At 37.4% G+C, this 18583-nt stretch overlaps 1 protein-coding gene across 13 annotated transcripts in view; it reads left to right on the top strand.

Annotated features, from left to right (window-relative positions):
• ASPH (aspartate beta-hydroxylase) overlaps positions 1 to 18583 on the top strand; it is a 200280-nt gene that overhangs the window by 22121 nt on the left and 159576 nt on the right. For 7 of the 13 annotated variants that reach the window (XM_036031152.1, XM_036031150.1, XM_036031149.1 and 4 more), the window contains exons 2-4: positions 11195 to 11344; positions 12847 to 12891; positions 14256 to 14324. In XM_036031152.1, coding sequence (XP_035887045.1) covers positions 11195 to 11344; positions 12847 to 12891; positions 14256 to 14324 — 264 coding nt within the window. Of the gene's footprint in view, positions 1 to 4689; positions 4851 to 11194; positions 11345 to 12846; positions 12892 to 14255; positions 14325 to 18583 lie in introns of those variants that run through there. The other 6 variants (XM_036031158.1, XM_036031157.1, XM_028533533.2 and 3 more) reach the window with 4 other exon arrangements.

Raw genomic sequence — 18583 nt, 5'->3', positions numbered from 1 at the left:
TGGTCACAACAGAGAGGCAGAAGCACAGCTGCTTCAGGCAGGATTTCCCACTTTTTCATATCACAGCATACACAAATACTTTTTAAAAACATCACACTGGGATAAAGAGACAAGGATGTACCAGGTGCTGAGGGAGTTCACATTTTGGCACAGTGGTAACCCACTTGCAACAGCCTGATGGAGAAACTCTGATCTGGGAGATGGGGGTTTGAGTCCCAGGCTTTTGGCTTAAGCCGTTGTCTTGATGGAAGTGTTCCTGAGATTTAGAAACTGGAGAGAAGAGGGGAAGGATCACGGGTTAGTTTGCATGCAGGCTGAGTCTGAGGTTTCCTTCAGTCATTCACGTGGGGTGTGAGTAGACAAATACGTGGGTTTGGTGCTCAAAGGGCATACAAACATAAGCCGTATAAGCTGTATAGGAGGCGCCTGAAGTCAGCTAGGGAGGTGGCATAGGATCAAGGAATTCCCTTGAATTCTATGGAATTCATATGGAATTTCCATATTTAAAAACTAGAGGAGAATGTGCCGGTCCAGGAGATTGAAAATTAGTCCAGAAAGGTGGACAAGACATGATAATTCTGAAGTAATGAAAGTCAAGGGGAGAGAATGTTTTAGAAGGAGGGAGAATTCTCCTGAGAGGGCAAGGAAGACAAGGAATGAAATTTTCTTTCGGGTTTAATGACATGGAAGTCATCGATGTGACATTCGAGCCACTGCTACTCTGGAGCCATGTGCAGAAGCCAGGTTGCAACCTACAGGTTGTAAGGAGTGAATGGGCAGTTAGAAAATAAAAGCAGTAACTTAACAGCTTTGTGGAGAATTTCCTCTGTGTTGGGAAGAAGAAAGAGCATGGGGTTGAGGGACCACGTAGTGAGGCCAGTGGTCTAGGAGAGTGAAAAGGTGAGGAGTGTAAGGAAGCTGAGGAGGGAAGGCTCGGTGGCCTAATTAGGCAGAAAGCAGAAAGTGAATGCAGGTGAGTGTAGCCTTGTGGGTTGGCAGTGCACTGTCAAGACACTGCTGATGGTTCTGTTTCCTGTGTGGAGTAAGAAGCCATGACATATTTGGAGCGTGAAGATAGAATATTTAGCAGCAATGATTGCTGGTAGTCCCTGAGGGCAGGTTGCAGTCATCTTGCCTGTGTTCCTTGCCTGGTGGCCATGTGTGCCCAGCTGCCCTCACAGTCACCAACAGGGTGATCTTGTGTTCCTCTAGGAGGCAGTTATGGCAACGACTGATGCAATGAAAAGATGAAGGAGCCAAGGAGTTAAAAGTTAGGGAGTGACCTCAGCGATGAACTATGGACTCTTAGGCTGGGTTAGGGATGCATGTAGAGAGGTAGTGTTTCCTAGATGGGGGTGGTGCAAGCATAAGTTTTACTCAATGTCTGCAGGGTTACTCCTGTAATAGTGGCTATTTAATGTTAGGTTTAGAATGGTAAAACTTGCTTCTGTGCTTTGGAGACTATATGTAGGTGAAAAGTTTGTTGTTTATGTTTTAAAGAACTGTTTTTTGGTATCTCACGGTACCCTACAGTCCTTATATTGATGCAAACAAGCTTTTTTTTTTTTTTTGCAAAGTCGCAGAATCCATCAGGATGGTTGTGTCAGGGGAAGAGTTACAGAGATGTTTCTGTAAGAATAAAGATGTGATTAGGAGGGTGAATTAGGTGGGGTGATTTTAGCAAGATCCATGGTAAGGATATATGAAGGAGTGTTGGATATAGGGTGGAGGGGCACAAGGCTAGTGGGGATGGAATATGAAGAAAAGAAGACCTGTCAGCCCTGGCTGGTGTAGCTCAGTGGATTGAGCACGGACTGTGAACCAAAGAGTTGCAGGTTCATTTCCCAGTCAGGGCACATGCCTGGGTTGCCGGCCAGGTCCCCAGTGGGGGCCATATCAGAGGCAACCACACATTGATGTTTCTCTCTCTCTCTCTCTCCCTCCCTTCCCCTCTCTAAAAATAAATAAATGAAATCTTAAAAGAAGAAAACCTGTCATCTTGGCCCCACAGACATTGAAGTCATGCAGTTATGGATGGAAGTAAGGTGGAAAAGACTTTGCTGAGGGGCGGGGTCACTGGAGGTGGTGGTTGACAGTGATGAGGCAGGGTGGAGGGCAGTGTAATTGGATGTCTCGGACCTCAGAGAAACAGGTGTTTTTTTTTTTCTTTTTTAAATGGTATAGAAATGATGGTCTGGGAATTAGTAGAAGTGAGAACTCTTTTCTGCTCCTCTGGACCCCAGAATTAGGGGTGGCTGGTGCAGTATGCAGTGGTTCTCTTCATGTGTAGTCCCTAGACCAACAGCATCCCGTCACCTGGGAACTCATTAAAAATGCAAATTCTCGGGTCTTAATTCCAGACCTACAGAATTAGAAACTCTGGCAGTGAGCCAAGCAGTCTGTTTTGACAGGCCATCCAGGTGACTGATGTGCTCTAGAGCCTGAGAACCACTGCTGTCAGAGGGCTGCGTTGGTGGGGAGAGGGAACTCGTCAGTGCTGACCCATGAGAGGTCTCGTGGATTTTCTCTGGTGGGTTTTGGAGGAAGGTAGAGCCCAGGACTCAACGGAAGTAGGTCTTGGCTCTCCTGGTCTCCAGTGGAGTCAGGCTGATAGTAAGAGTCTGTGAGCGCATATTAGAAGTTTGGTCTTTGCTTGGACCTAGGAGTTGCTATTAGTCCCAAGAAAAAATAGATAAGTAGTATTACTTTAGTTGTGAATTTGCTAGGGTTTTAAAAACATGATTTGCTCTATGCAAATTTAAATAATTTTAAACTTCATAAACATTTCCCATCATAAAAAAATGACTTGCCATTATAAGAGATAATTACTTAGTATTCAGAATGTCTTTTCCCTTAAGAAATGTTGTGGTAGATTAAATGTTACTTCAGAGATGTCCTGACCACCCTGTGAAGAATAATAGGTATGCCACTGTTGTGAAACGGAGGAGTGACGACATCTTATTGAAATAACTGTAAAGCTGTGGCAGAAGACGAGAGGAAAGGTTAACTGTAGGATGTGTGAGTATGTGTGATAAAGGCCTGTTGGGGAGCAACAATCGGAGCTGTGTTGAGGAGACTCACGGTTGAGGTATACTCACATATGATAGCTGTGGTCTTGTCTCGGGTCAGCATTTGGCCACAGACCTGTCATTTAGAATGCAGCTGGCTTTGCACAGGCCTGGGAAGAGGAAGGAGAAACGCTGGCAGCTGCGGCAGTCTGGTTGGCAGGTGAGGCTCATGCGAAGGGCGGCGAATTGCAGGTGAGGAGAACTGTGCAGTCGACCTGAGTCAGCACAAATGTGTTGCATGGATGACTGCAACAGATTTTTCATGCTCAGTTGTGCCAAGACATGTTTTATAAGCCAGGAAATTGAGACCCGAAAGTTTGATGACTTTCCCTGAAACGAAGTTAAGGAAGAAAGTAGGAATCTTTTGAGTCCGAAATGAGTCACCTGCCATATGAATATAGCGTCTCGGTTTCCAGTGGGACCAAGGAAGGTCCCGCTGTTGTCACCCTCACTCTCTGAAAACAACAGAACTAAAGAAAGCTTCTGAATCATTTGCCTAATGAATTTGTATGGTGGTGGATCATCTTAAGCCCCTGTCTAAAAATGATTTATTTTCTTCCAACATTTTAGCAAGCACTGACTTTTAGTGGGCAGATCCTTGAGGAAAGGAATGGGAGGTGGATGGCTATTGGCTGAAGGACAACTAAGATACTCCTCAGTTTTGTGTGATTGGCCCTGATGCCTGTTCACTCTGTCCCAATTCTGGGCCATCAAAGATGGGTGCCATAGTTTGCTGACTCTTCAAAACATGTAAAGGTTTAATTTGCATGTGAAACATTCAATCTGACCAAAAAAAATTAAAGGCTCAAACAACTTTGGAAGGCTGCTGCCTTGCTCTGGATACTATTTGTGCTAAATTAATTTAGCATACGAACCAGAACTCTGATGAATTCTGTGAAATGCTAATCTTAAATCAGTGAATAAATAGTACCAAAATTGGGCTGATTTTATTTCCCAGTAGAGAATGTTTGGAGAATGGGGTTGGAAAAAAAATAGAACAAAATCAGAGTGCAGTTTCCAGATCCTTCCCGGGGATGGTTTCCTAGATCACCTCCCTTACTGCTAAGGAGTTGCTTCTCTCCCTGTGTCCTCCCTCCCAGCCTTCCTGCCAGTTTCTCTTCTTCCTCACTTCCTCTCTGCTCTCTCTCCTTTCTTCCCTAGTGAAATAGTTTTTTTTTGTTGCTTTACTTTGCTGTTGGAGGAATTAGTCTTGGGATGGTAATGCCTGTGAATTTTAGAGCATTAATTAATTTCTTACCATTTAGGGTTCTGTTTCATTCAAACAAATGGTCTTTCAGTGTGGGCATTTGATTAGGCCTTGAAGGGCTAAATCAACCCGTTTCTGGGCTTGGGGCCACATTTTATAGCAAGACTTGTTTCAGTTTTGAATGACTTAGTACTTAGGCTAAAGAACAATCTATTCTGTTTCATTATTTCTGGCATGCTTGATTTTTTTTTTTTTTAGGGTTTGGAGTAGAGCGATAGGACCAACTGAGAAAGGAATCCCATAAGTGGGAGAAAGGCTGTTGGATTACGAGGAGTGCATTTCAGCCTGAGTGGTTAGCAGTATTTGGCCATGAGGAAGAGGCCTCTAAAAATAACTGGTGAGCAGAGTTTGTAGTTAGGTCCAATTTCAGTTCTAGAGGCCTTGCCTGTGGAGTGTGGCCTGCCTAGTGCTTTAGTAGGGAAGGGCATGCGGTGTGCCTGATACTGCTGATGAGGCTTTGATTTTTGTCTTCCCTATATGTTACCCATGGATTGAGAAAACAAAAATGGCTGAAGGTAAAGGTATATGTTTATCGTTTGGGTTAAAAGTGGTTTGGGATTCCCCGAACAGTTTTTAGTTTTATTGTCAGTTGTATGCTGTTAAAATATTTTTGTGTAAGTGCTTTTGACTGCATCTTCTTCATGTTCTATTTTGAACTCATGGACTTTTCACAGTAATTTAATTTTTTATGGAGTAATCTGTCTTTATCTGAATATGTTTTGGTGTCTTAACTTAAAATATCTTTTAGTATATTGTACTAACAGAGACCACATTTTACAAGCTTCAGAAAAATGTACAAGTAGTTTTTCTTAGTCTAATGACTACAGTGAATTTTAAGCATTGTGTGTATTCACTCATGTAAAATTATAGGAAATTTAAGGAGTGTATACGTCCCACCTTGTAATAGTGAGCACATTTAGATGGCTCAAGCAGTCTTAGCATAAATTGAATCTGCCCTAATTTTTGTGAAGCAGAGGATAAATGCAAAGAAAAGACACTAGGATTTTATTTTATTTTTTAAATTAAATCATTAACCTTCGAATGTTCTTTAATGATGTGTTGAGTCTACGTTTATGTGCATTTGTTTTCACTTTGCATTGTAAGATTGTCTTTCCATTTAGTTGAAAGCAAGTTGTGTTGGCTCATTTGTTGAAAATTTATTTAAGAAAAAAATAGACGTATTAAAACTGCTTCCAACTCTCAGCTGCCTAAGTGGCCACTGGGAAGATTCTATTATTAGTATAGAGAACATGAGTATCTGTACTTGAACGCCATTTTGGATAAATGGTTAGAATGGGTGTTTTGACTGTTGTGCCTCATGTAGCCACGAAGAAGAGTAGAGCTGTTTCTGACATTAGTTCTTTTAAAAAACATTTTCTCTTTCTCCATGGATTACATAATCCATACTTATGACCCACTTTTAACAGTTCTTGTCTCCCAAAGGGTGGCATTTTGTAACATGGAAAAAATGATCAGTTTATTGAATCACTTAACAGTTTTAATTCTTTTTAAACATTTTAAGTGTGTAGAGTTTGTGAGAAATACAAAACTACCTACATAATGCTAATAAACTTACAAATGGTTGATTTGTAATTCAGGTAATAGTAAGTAGTCCAGATAAGCAATTGACTGCTGTTCAGGTGCTGGGGTACCTCTCCTACTTTCTTTTCCTCAACTGAATGAACAGAATTACCTGTTGTCCCTAACCTACTCTTCATTTTGGAGAGAAACACGTTTTGTTGCTTACCATGGTAATTTTCTGTGTTTGGTAGTATGTGAGAACATTTTCAGATTGGGAGGTCATGTACTTTTTTTGATGGGTCGACATGGAAAAAAATGAATCATATTGTTTCTGCTATAGTCTTAACACCCATTAAAAAAAGGCAAAACAAAAACTTTTTCACTAATCCCTGGTACTACGAGCAAGTTGAATATGGAGCAAGAAAATGACTTGAAGACCCTTAGATTTGTCCTGGTCTTAGAAAATAGGGACAGCTCCCGACGTTCTTCCAGAATACTGTTAGATTAAAGTCTGGTTTCATGTTTGCTTACAGAGTGTTAAACCCTCTTGAAGGGTTTCTGTCACTATGCTTTTTTCAGTTTAATTGGGCAGAAACTGATCTGCCCTTTGGGACTAGGCATGCCATATTTACAAAGTGACGTATGAAAAGTGTATTATTTGATATCAATTAAAAAGCCCCCCTCAGGTGTCTTAGGAAATATTCCTTTCTATTATTTACTGTTTTGTTGCTTTATGGAATTAATAACAATAGTAACCAGATTAATAATGCCAGAGTAAAACTTCAATTATTTGACATTATAAATGAATGGATAAAATATTGCTAATAATTTCATATTCCAGCTAAATGACATTAACCCCTTTAAAGTGATAAATCTGCTTAATAAAAATATATTGAATGAAAATCTAAGATTTATTATATATTTATTGTATTTTGAAACAGTTTAAAATAATGTTTTAATGACAAAATCATTATGAAGGTCATAATTACCTTGTACCAAAGATTATTTTAAGACTGTTCAGCGTTTGCCTGCAAGCATCAATCATAAATGACCTCCTGCCACTGTCCCTTCAAGTTCCTGTGTCCACTCTTGCTGCTGTAGTCATGCCTTTTGTAGGGCTTCCCTCCATTAGCAGTTCGTTGCTTTAACTCACTTACTTAGGTTAGGTTGTTTTTAAAATCTGTTCTTCAGTTTTGTGCCAATGAGCTTGGTAGGACACTGGACCGGAGTTGTCAGAATCATGTTTAAAACCAATGTAAACAGACTTCAGGTAAAGGCACGTCCTTTGCTGTATTTGCCTTTCTCCTCCCTCCCCCTCCCAATGCCTTCTGTCTGTTTGGGTGCATGCAATTATATAATTATTTTTAAAACCCTTTTTCTACCTCATACTTATATTTGGTGTTGCAGGTCAAACACTTTGGTGAGTATTTCTGAATTAACCTTGGATAAATGATACTTTCCTTTTGAGAATCTCAGAAACTCTCCTCTGTCATTTCTGCCTTGAGAAAGACATTGAAGCCCTGGCCAGGTAGTTCAGTTGGTTAAGCAGCGATCTTCAACATTTTTCATCCCGTGGCACACGTAAACTAATTACCAAAGTTCTGCAGCACACCAAAACATATGTTCTATTTTTTCCAGTCTGACAAAAAAAAAGGTCTAATTTTGATTCATTCACACCAGACAGCTTTGTTGTGTTGGCTGTTGTCATTTTTTAATGTGGTATCCTAAAGGAAGAGAGGTGAGTGCCCCTGACTGAATGGTTAGGTATTTCATGTTTTAAAGTCTGGCAGCACACTGGTGTGCCTGCTGCGTCACACTGGTTGAAATCGCTGGGTTAGAGTGTCATTCCGACAGGCCCAGAAAGCGATGGAAGTGGAGAAAGAATTGAACTTGGAAATCAAATTATTGTTTGTTTTAAAAGCCTATTTTATGAGTAAATACTATTTTCTTTTTGAAGGTGCTATCTTTTAAAAAATTTTATTAAAATTTTTATTAAAGTATAGTAAATATACAATAAATACTATATAGGTTTCAGGAGTATAACATAATTATTCAACATTACATAGCCTGCAAAGTGACAAGCAGTAAATCTTGTCACTGTACAAAGTTATTATACTATTCTGTATTCTTTATGTAGCACATTATGTCCTGTGACATGTGGAAGTGTGTACCTCTTATTTCCCTTCACCTTTTCCACCCATTCCCCCACCCCTGTGAATAACATCACCTTGAGTGTACTTTTATGTTGGTATACATATTGAAAACTTAGTTATTGAATAAAAATTGTATAATGCCTAACACATATGCTGAATAAATATGTTAAGTGAATGAATAAAAGGATGAACTATGTTTAGCCTTATTATTTTCTAGTTACTTGGGAACATTATGAGACACTGGTGTCAGTTATAAAATGTCCGAGAGGAGATGAGACAAGAACCCAGTTTTCTTGCAAGGTTACATTCATTTTAAATAGAACATTTAAAATTTTTTTAAAGATTTTATTTATTCATTTTTAGAGAAAAGGCAAGAGAAAAAGAGAGGGAAAGAAATATTAATGTGTGGTTGCCTCTTGCGTGCCTCATACTGGGGACCTGGCTGGCAGCCCAGGCATGTGCCTTTGACTGCAAATTGAACAGGCAACCCTTTGGTTCACAGGCCTGCGCTCAATCCACTGAGCTACACCAGTCAGGAGAACATTTAAAGTTTCTTAGAGGCAATAAGTAGTCAAGGGAGGAATATTCTTAGTCATAATTATAGTTCCATATTTAGGAGTAAATGAATACTTTGGAAGGCATTATTCTTATTATAATAAATATTTTATACAAATGGGTATAAATGCATACATTTATATGTTACACAGATATAAGGTTTTCTTATACAACATTTAAAAAGTCTTTATGTATGTAGATATTTAATAAATTAAACACACATCACTGCTACTCTATCTCTGGTGCTCCTCTGCCCCCACAGAAGCTCCTCATTTTTTCCTTTTTTAAAAATTTAGTGAGTGATTTATTTTATATTGTTCTTATAATTTCTGTGCTTAAGACACATAAAAATACTAAAAATCATCATTTTCCCTCACCAACATTGCAGAAACCTTTACCTAGTCTCTCCCCCTCCCATGGTGATGTTCAGGTAATGAAACAGTGAAGCGTGTTTTAGGTGGATATAATACGCAGTTTCTGCCCAGCAAACATTGTTTGATGTATACATTATGTTTTTATATAACCAGCTTTTAGGAGACTTTTAATAGACTATGTTAGCGAGAAATAGATGGCCATATGTTTTCTGTGTATAAATTTACTTTTGTGAATTTACTGTATAATTATTTATAAATCTGGCCCTTTTTTAGTTGTGTTAATATTTAAAGGACATTAGAAAAGAAAATTGGCTTTTTCTTTAACAATGAAATATGTCTTATTCAATCATCATAATTTTATATATGTAAGTATAGATATATAGATAAAGATGTATATGTTTGAGTGTGTTTACATGCATGCACATCCACACTCTCTCAGATTGGTTTAATTTTTATGGCACCTTTCGAAACGTTGATTTACTGATTGGTTTAAAAAATGTGTGTATCTTTTAAACAAGGAAAATTTAAAGTTTATTCTTTCATCCAGAAGAATTGGCAGTGGATTCTTGATTTGAGCCACTGGAAAGTTACTGCCAGAGTTGGAACTGCATCAGGTGTCAGGAAGCAGGTTGTAGATTAGCACTGGTCCCGTTTTTGGAAATCATGTATCTGGCCCAGTTGTGCGCGGATCGAGGAATTCCGGTCCAGGGAAGTCACAGTTTATTCCTAGCTCTACCTGACTTTGCTGGTGACTTTGTCTGAATCATTTACTCTTTTCTCTGTAGAACAGAGATGATTTTTCCTGTCCTTATCCACAGTGGTTCTCCACCAGTCACTGCCCTGGTGGAGGACAGTTGGTAATGTTTGAGAGAGTCCTTGTCATGATCTCTGGGAGCTCTTACCCTTGGGACCAGCCGACACTAGGGAAGCCAGCTGCCAGTCACACAGGATGAAGAATGTCCTGTATCAGTCTCCAGAAATGCCCTCCAGAGAGACTCTGGCAAGACCTTGTGAGGCTCACAGGCAGCCATGCACGTGGAAGCAGGTTGAAGAGATGGCGCGTGTTCAGAGAGCAGAAGGCGACGTCCTACTTTGCTTCCTGCTTGATAAACTTTTCTTTTTCTCATGGGGCATTTGAGGATATGATATACTCTTTTAATGAAATGTTAATATTTGTATAATCTTTACTATATTCTTTTAAAAGAGAAACTTGAATATGATTGTCTTCCCTTTTTTAAGGAGAGTGTTCACCATTTCATATTACTATCACTTGACTTTCATCATTTTTGTTTATTTCTGGCTGTAAGATGAATAGTTCCAGAAGAATGTAAGGTATATTAAACATGTCAAATACGATAGATAAATGACACTTTGGTGGGGCGGTGGTTTACAAAACTGTTTCCTGCGTGGAGACCAGTTGTGAATGAGCCTCTTCCTGTTTGCCTCCTGGCCAGGGGGTCTCCTAAAGGAAGAGCGCTGAATCGTTGTCTGTTTGACTTCTCTTCTTTGCCCATCACTAGATCTGTAAATTGTTTCTTTCCTCCTTCTGCCCCTCCTTGGCCAAGAATATAGAGTGGTTTTGGGGGAGATATTTTCTGTGATAGTTAACAGAGTTTTTTTTTAAGATTTTATTTATTTATTTCTAGAGAGGGAAGGGAGGGAGAAAGAGAGAGAGAGAGAAACATCAAGGTGCGGTTGCTGGGGGCCGTGGCCTGCAACCCAGACATGTGCCCTGGCTGGGAATTGAATCTGCGACACTTTGGTTTGCAGCCCGCGCTCAATCCACTGAGCTACGCCAGCCTAGGTGTTAACAGAGTTTTTAAGATCCTACAGAAACTGAAGTAGGACAGAGAAAAGGATTTGGCTTCATTTCTATATGATCCATTAAATTATCGATGAATGCTCTGAACTTTGAAGGAGGTAGTATTTATGTAGTTTGGATAAGGAGTTTAGAAGGTAGGAACATACATATTATATCAAACTTTACTTGAAAAAAGTGATCAGCCCATCAATAGTTTACTTCTAACATTACTTAGAAGTTAGGGTTTTATGTATGTTGTGTTGAGTCTAAGCAGAATCTTTCACTTTATAATCTTTATTTTGTGTAACGTGTTGAGAATTTAAGTGAAAACTAGTTAGAAATGACTTACCATTGTAAGTACTGTCAAATTACTGGAGAAATAATTCAGTGAAAAGAGGTGTTTGGCAAAGTATTTACTTACACAGTGACATTGTACATCGTTTCTTTTTAAACAGACACAAAGCATGGAGGACACAGGAATGGGAAGAAAGGAGTACTTTCTGGAAGTTCATTTTTCACATGGTTCATGGTCATTGCACTGCTGGGAGTCTGGACATCCGTAGCTGTCGTCTGGTTTGATCTTGTTGATTATGAGGAAGTTTTAGGTAAGAATTTGGATGTTGTTTCTTACGTGAACTTGTAAGAGCATAAATGACATCCCTTAGTAATCTTAAAGATTTATCAGTATCTTTTTCATACTGTTCATTTCTGTAGCCTGTCAGTGCTTCTCAAGAGTGGGGAAAAAGGGATATTATCAGCGTTACCTTGGAGACCAGCTTTTCAATTTCTTTGAACATTCTCCATAGTAAAAAAAAAAAAGGGCGGGGAGGCTTTATATTGTACATATATCACACAGAAAAGTTTTATCAAACAGTCTTACTCTCACTGCAAGCAGTATTTCATACTTTATATTCTGTTATATTATAAATTTCAAATTTACTAGTATGAACCACTGAGTTTTTTTAAAGATCATTAATGGATCATAAACATGCAATTCACAAGACCTAGCCTTCGCCTTTCAAAGCAACCCCTCTGTGTCTTCAATGGAACTGCTGTGTGCGGAAGTGTGTGTCGGGGGGTGCGCTCAGTGTGCTGTTGTGAGGAAGCTGCCCTGTTATTTCCGACAGTTGTCCTCCTTTCCGCTCCTTTTTCCTTTTCTCTCCTCATAATCACTGCACTTGTTCATGATTGTTTGCATTAATGATTCTTTGTCATTTCTGGAGTCATGTTCTTTTTTAACCTAACCAAGTCTTTTAAAAAAAATTTTGCATGAAGTTCGCATAACAAAATTTAATATCATAAATATTTGAAAGTCAACAGTTTACTCAGATTTTTAATGTATTCATAATTTAGTGCTGCCATCATTGTTATATTATTCTAGAGTATTTCTATCGTCCCTTCTCTCCAAACACCCAATTCCCCACTCCTTTTTTTTGCCTGCAAACACTGATAAATAAATAATCTGTGTCTGAGGATTTGCCTGTTCTGGACATTTCATATAAATGGAATCATACAGTATGCACCCTTCTGTGTCTGCCTTTTGCACTTAGCATAATATTTTTAAGGTTTAATAATTACTCCATTTTATGGCTGAATAATATTTCATTATATGGATATACTACATTTTACTTTTCCATTTGTTAGTGATGGACATTAGGATTGTTTCTGCTTTCTGGCTATTGTGAATAAATGGCCTTCCTCTTTCATGACTCGGGGAAAGATGTGGACCCTGTCACTGAACAAAGTGCACACTTCTCTATGTGTACGCTGCTGCACAAGAAACCTCTCCCTTCCACAGGCCCTATTGTCCTGCTTTACTTAGTAGATTGTAGCCATCTTTCTGGGATGGGGGGAAAGGCAAAGAATAGCAAAATACAGTTACATGTAATGTGCCATTCACTGGAGCTTCTGACTTTTATTAAAAGTATTTCTGGGTAAATTGATAGACTAACAGAGAAAATATTTTAGTGTAGAGACAAACTTCTGTGTAATACGTGATTTTGCCTACTTATATGATGCTAGGAGAAGTCTGTTACAAAACAAGAGATTTCAAATACTTGTATGTTTAAGCACAAGTAATAACTTTCATGTTTTTACATGCATGCAGCCAAAGCAAAGGACTTCCGTTATAACTTATCAGAGGTACTTCAAGGTAGGCTATTGGAGATGCATTTTAAGTTCACTGGTGTTAGTCTCTAAAATCTCGTCCTTATTCTGCTAATTCAGTTATCACCCACATCAGAGAATGTGAGTGATAGGAGCAATTTCCATTTTTAAGTTTGTCAGAGATCATAATGTTTTTCCTGTTTCTAATGTTTGAGCTCTGTGTTCCATACAGCCTCGACCTGAAGATCAGTGTGCTTTCCATTTCTCAGCAAAGAAATAATAACTCTCCATTACTATTGTCATGTTTAATGTGTGTGCTTTCTAAATCAGAGTTCTACATAGTAAGTTTTCCTTAGTAGAACAAGGGCTCTGGGAGGGTAAAGGTAGGTCATAGCTACTCTGCTCCAAAAGTTCTGTTTGCTCTTATGCAATGTCTTAATATACTTTTTATTAAAGAACAGGTAACAGTGCTGCCAGCTGGTTCCTTAGTGCTAATGCTGCACTTGTGAATGTTGTTTAAAATATTGCTGTCCATTTATGATGTCTCTTCCCAGCCATTGTCCAGCGGTAAATTATCAATCATGTTGATTTTAGGATTTTTAAAAAAGAATTGAATGTATTCAACTCATTTCAAATGCTAAATATAACATTGCTCCCAGATGATAAAGCTTCATTAAAGTTTTAGATTTACTATTCTTGATGAGGAGAGGTCTGGTAGTATTGTTTTCTCAGGTTACCTGTTTTAATCCTTACTATTTTTTCTTATTAGTAGATGGCATTGCCCATCTACTGCTAAGGATAACTGTAAGCTTTCCTTTGTGATTTCAGGAAGCCAGTTTTACATACTTTATTTTCAGAAGTCTTTTTTTAAAGATTGATTTATGATGTTTCTGTTACAGTAAACCATTACAGTAAAATATAAAATTAATTGCTCTCTTAATTTTAGTACTCGTACTGGATCCAGTTATTTATACTTAGGCTTTACTTGAAGCTTGGTATCTGTTCCTTTTGAATATTGATGGTGGAACTTTCATGCTTTAGAAACATTGTTCCATGTGATTGTTAGAAATGGGTCAATATTATTTCTTATATATGTTGAAAAGTTTACCTAAAATATTTGTAGCAGTATAATTTTTTTAAAAATCTGAAATGATTCAGTCAGGGTATTGTTAAACCTTTAAGGAAAATATTATCTCAGTTATATTTCTTAGAGTTGTTAGGGGAACATTTCCTGAATGTCTAAGTGAATTTTGCCTGTCATTTTTAGGTAAGATATTCACTTAGCACTGTTTTTCGGGATTAAAGAGCAAAGAATTGTGTGGCTGAAGTGCAGGACTCCATTAAGTGGTGATACCTTATTAAGTTTGCTTTTCTTTTGTTCCCATATCCATCTTTCCTCCCCTCTCGTAGGAAAACTAGGAGTCTATGATGCCGATGGTGATGGAGATTTTGATGTGGATGATGCCAAAGTTTTATTAGGCAAGTAGATGTTTTACTTTTTGTTAATGTTGGTAAAATGCTGGAAACAGAAGAGTACTTTTCCCATGATGATATCAATGTCAATTGTATACACTTTATGAGAGATATTTTCCCACTTAAATCATATATTTTATTCTTGTTGATATGTTAAATGCCATAATTATTTTTCCATGGACTCACATTTCAATTTGCTTTTATAAGTGGATAACATATAGCTTTTAACATATCTTCTTAATAAGTATAATAAGGATACCTTTTTTCAGATTTAAAGCACTTCATATTCTGAACTTAACATTTGAATATAGAGATAATGTGTTGGTCTGTTTTCAGATATGGTAATTACAGCATTCTGTAGCATCATTTGACAATCCACTTCCATTTGGAAATGTAAATTTTTAAAAGGTTACATAAATTTATTTTGAAATAAAAAAATATTAGTAAACATCTTAAAATGTGCTGTGCATATTTTAAAGGTAACGTTAAAAATAGGAACTAGTAGTTTTTGGCCAGGTTTATTTTGGAAGTCTTGAGCCCTTCTCTTTACCTGTCTTTATCATTGAGATGTTCTTCTAATAAATAAAAATGTGATATTCCCTCATTTGTTTTAAAATGTTGTTTTACTAGAAAGGAGGGTACTGGTTTTAAAATGCACATTTTCTGTGATCTGGCCTGGAGACAGATGTGCTTCTGCTTACCAAACCACATCATTTCCTCTGCTTTAGTGTGTGGCACAGTATGTATTAGAATTTTTGTACCAAAGTCTTCAGAAGAACAATGAATATGGCATGGATACACTACATTTAGTTTAATAAAATAACGGCACAAAGAGATTTTTCTTGTACCCTCAATTTGGTATATATTTTATGGACATGAACAAAATGAGAGGGTATCACATCTGTAACCAGTGAGACTGTTTTCGTAGATTTATCTTAATCTTCCTATAAAACATTAAGTTCTAAATACGAAAAAAGGGTTTAGTTGTGATTAAATGTAATATAGCTTTTTAAATTTGGTTAATATTTTACTATTGCTCAGTGGGAATTATATTTGCTACATAACAGTGGTAGCTTACTATCTATGAAATTTCTTTTTCTATCTTAACCTTATTGAAATTTTTTAGTAATTCTATTATTACATAGCTAAATTTAAGTTTGTATAAATATAGTGAATCTTGGAAGACTATAATCCTCAGTATGCAAACCAAATAAAATTATGTGGAATTTAACATCTGAATAATACTGGTTTGCTTGCCTATAAATGGTTTATTACTCCATTTTATTACTTTAATTTAAATTATGGTTTCTGAATAGTGAAGCTTTTTAATTTCATAAATAACTTCATGCAGGCCAAAGTTCCTCATTTTTAGAAATATTACTTCTATTTCTGTTACTGATTTTATTGGCTTTTAAATCAATTATTTGGTCTGTCAGATAAGAAATGTCAACTATTAAAATTAAATCTTTTCTTAAAAATAAAACACTAATTTGTATAGTGAGCTTATATTAATAACTTGATTTTTAGTGTTACATTTTAGAGTTGATTTCCCTTTAAGGTTTTAATCAACCATTCATAGGCTAAGTAATTGTAATTTAGAACATTGTCATTTGCAGGTAGGTAGACACACCTGGTATGGGTGAATCATACTTGTTTTTTTTTTATAAGCAGTATATATTTGGAGGTGTCATTAAATTTGGTGAATCTCAGTTAATTTTGACAGTTTGACTACTCAGTGCACAGACTCAGTAAACAGTTTCACTGTTTGTATGTATAATCCACAGTTGGCGTGTGGCTTCAGTAAAGATGACACACACCGTAGGTGAGCTGTTCAGCTCCCTTACATCCTGTGACCTTACTGCTGTGGTGTTTGAATTCTCTGCATGAAATGTAGTCTTGACCAGAATTGAATTTTATGACTGAAGTTCTTTCTTAGTTGATGAAGTTATTATAATTTAGTTGTACCTCTGTTACTGGCAAGTAATTGCAAAGAAAGCTTGGTGAAATTCTTGGGGTACAGAGACATTGATGGGCCCTGTGTGTTCAGGGAGAGGTTATGCAAGGGGAGCAAGTTCAGTGAACATATACCCAAAAAGAGCCCAACTTCTTGAGTGCATTCTCATTGGAGGGACAGCTCAAGGATAAGGGCTTTGGACTTAAGGCAAAGGGCGTCCAGAAAGTAGGAGGTTGGAGATTAGGGGAGAGCTTGGCATGGTAGGGGTGGTAATAGTTGAGATCGTTAAACTTTAATAGTTTTGGCATTTCTTTTATAAGTATTTCTGCATTCTTAAATCTGCAAACATTTAAATCGTATCAGTTTGAGGAAATGTACACATTCATATGTGCATTTCTTTCACATTTTAAGGTTTGTTTTTTCTTGTGAAATAGAAAGAAATAATGAAATATGTGTGAGTAAATCAAGTTCAATAGCCATCATTCATTTTATTATTTCCTTGTTTCTGGCCATGACTCTTAAGATATACTTAGAAAATATTCTAAGCCTATTCTAGTTTACATAGCTTCCTACTTCTGTGGCCAAATTTTCTAAAATAAAGTATCCTTGACTTTGGTTTGGATCATTGGAAACTATATTGTTTGAAAATGTATTCTCTGACAACTTTTTTACCAAATAAAACAATTTGATAGCAAATTGATTCCAGGACTAAATGTTAAGAGTAACATATTGTGAGTAATGCCACCAAAGGCTTACATGATTAACCTCTCGTCCTGGACCAGTACCTGGCGGGTACCACACAGGTATGGCCGGAGAGCACAAAGGACACCTTGGTAAATGTTCATAGACTGGAAGGGATGCATGACTGAGCTGGGGAGAGGAAAGGACTGGGTATTGCCCACTCAAAGGCATTCATACCCTGCTCTTTGGTTTGGGCCTCCTCTTAGAGGCTGAGGAATCGTATACTCAGAACTTTCTCAATACTGTTGTCTTAAGAATCATAGGAAAGTTGCATTATTGGATAAAATGGTTTTGTTTAAATACTTTTGCATATTGGTCATACAATTTAACCTATTGCAGTAAAGGGTGCTCAAGTTTTATATTTTATATTTTTAACTTGGAAGTGCTTCTATTGGAAAATTGGAAAGAAAAAATGTTTATTGTAAATATACGGCTGTAGTGTTTTCAGGTGGGAGGAAGAATCACTTTCCACAGAGACCTATGTGGGGACATGGATCTCTGTTCAGACCAACTGTCAATTGTGGACTTTGGTAAAAAAAAAAAACTCCTGGGTTTGTCAGAAATAATTTAAACACTAACTGCAGTGTGTCCTCCTCTTCCCCAAATGAATGAAAAATGGCATGATGTAGCTCTTCTATGGGTTCAAGTGGGGGAAATTCACTAAAATATTTAATATACTCTTTACATTGCTATTATTATCTCTTACCTGTCAATCCTCATTGCTGGTATTTATGCTCCATGGAGAAATTCTGTGTTGTCAGAGCCTGAAATACTAAACTAGGTGATTATAATTTCACCTCTAACATTACAGATGTTTATAATTATTACTGACAGAACCCTACACCCCTTTTTTCCTCTTCCTAAAATTATAGGCCTTGCTCTCTAGAGGTTGGCAGTATTGGTGACTTTGGAGTTGAGAGACCTTTCCTATCCAATGCCAATTCTTCACAGGCAAAAGAAATAATAAACAAACAGAAAGCAGATGATAAAACAACATTACTGCGCTTTCTTTCCATCACAGGGGCCTGTTTTGGGACTAAGACTTCCAAACAATAGGAGTCTGGGGTCTTCACAGTAGAAGCTCATTTCTTGGGCTAATGGGGACAAAACTTTGGAAAGTTCTTATTGCAAATGGCTGGCCAAGGCCCTGATCAAATTTCATATTGATAGGCAGAGTGAATTATTATTAATAATTGACTTTTACTATTGGCCAACACTAAAGGACTGTGTGTCAGTAGCCAGAAAATTATAGAGCTACCGTATTGTTAAAGTATGAGTTAATTATCTGAGTTAGACACAAGTTGAGTGCATTTATACTCATCTGTGGAGGCTGTGAAGAGTAATCCAGTAATTTCAGAGTTTCTCAAGTTAACTCCAGACCCTAAGGAGAAAAGTTTGAGAAAATGCACCTTTCTGTTTTTGGCAAATATGCATGGAGCTTTGTAAATATTCATATAATCAACTCTCGATAATATCTGCTGGGTAAATGAGCAGATCTGGTGGTTCAGACTATCTGCCTTTTTATCCGCATGCTGCTATGATTCAGTCGTCCTGTTGACAATGGTCAGTC

This window comes from Phyllostomus discolor, chromosome 7 (genome assembly GCF_004126475.2).
Source record: "Phyllostomus discolor isolate MPI-MPIP mPhyDis1 chromosome 7, mPhyDis1.pri.v3, whole genome shotgun sequence".
NCBI classification, from domain to species: Eukaryota; Metazoa; Chordata; class Mammalia; order Chiroptera; family Phyllostomidae; genus Phyllostomus; species Phyllostomus discolor.
The sequence above is the reverse complement of the archived record's forward strand: the minus strand, read 5'-3'. Positions and strand labels throughout refer to the sequence as shown.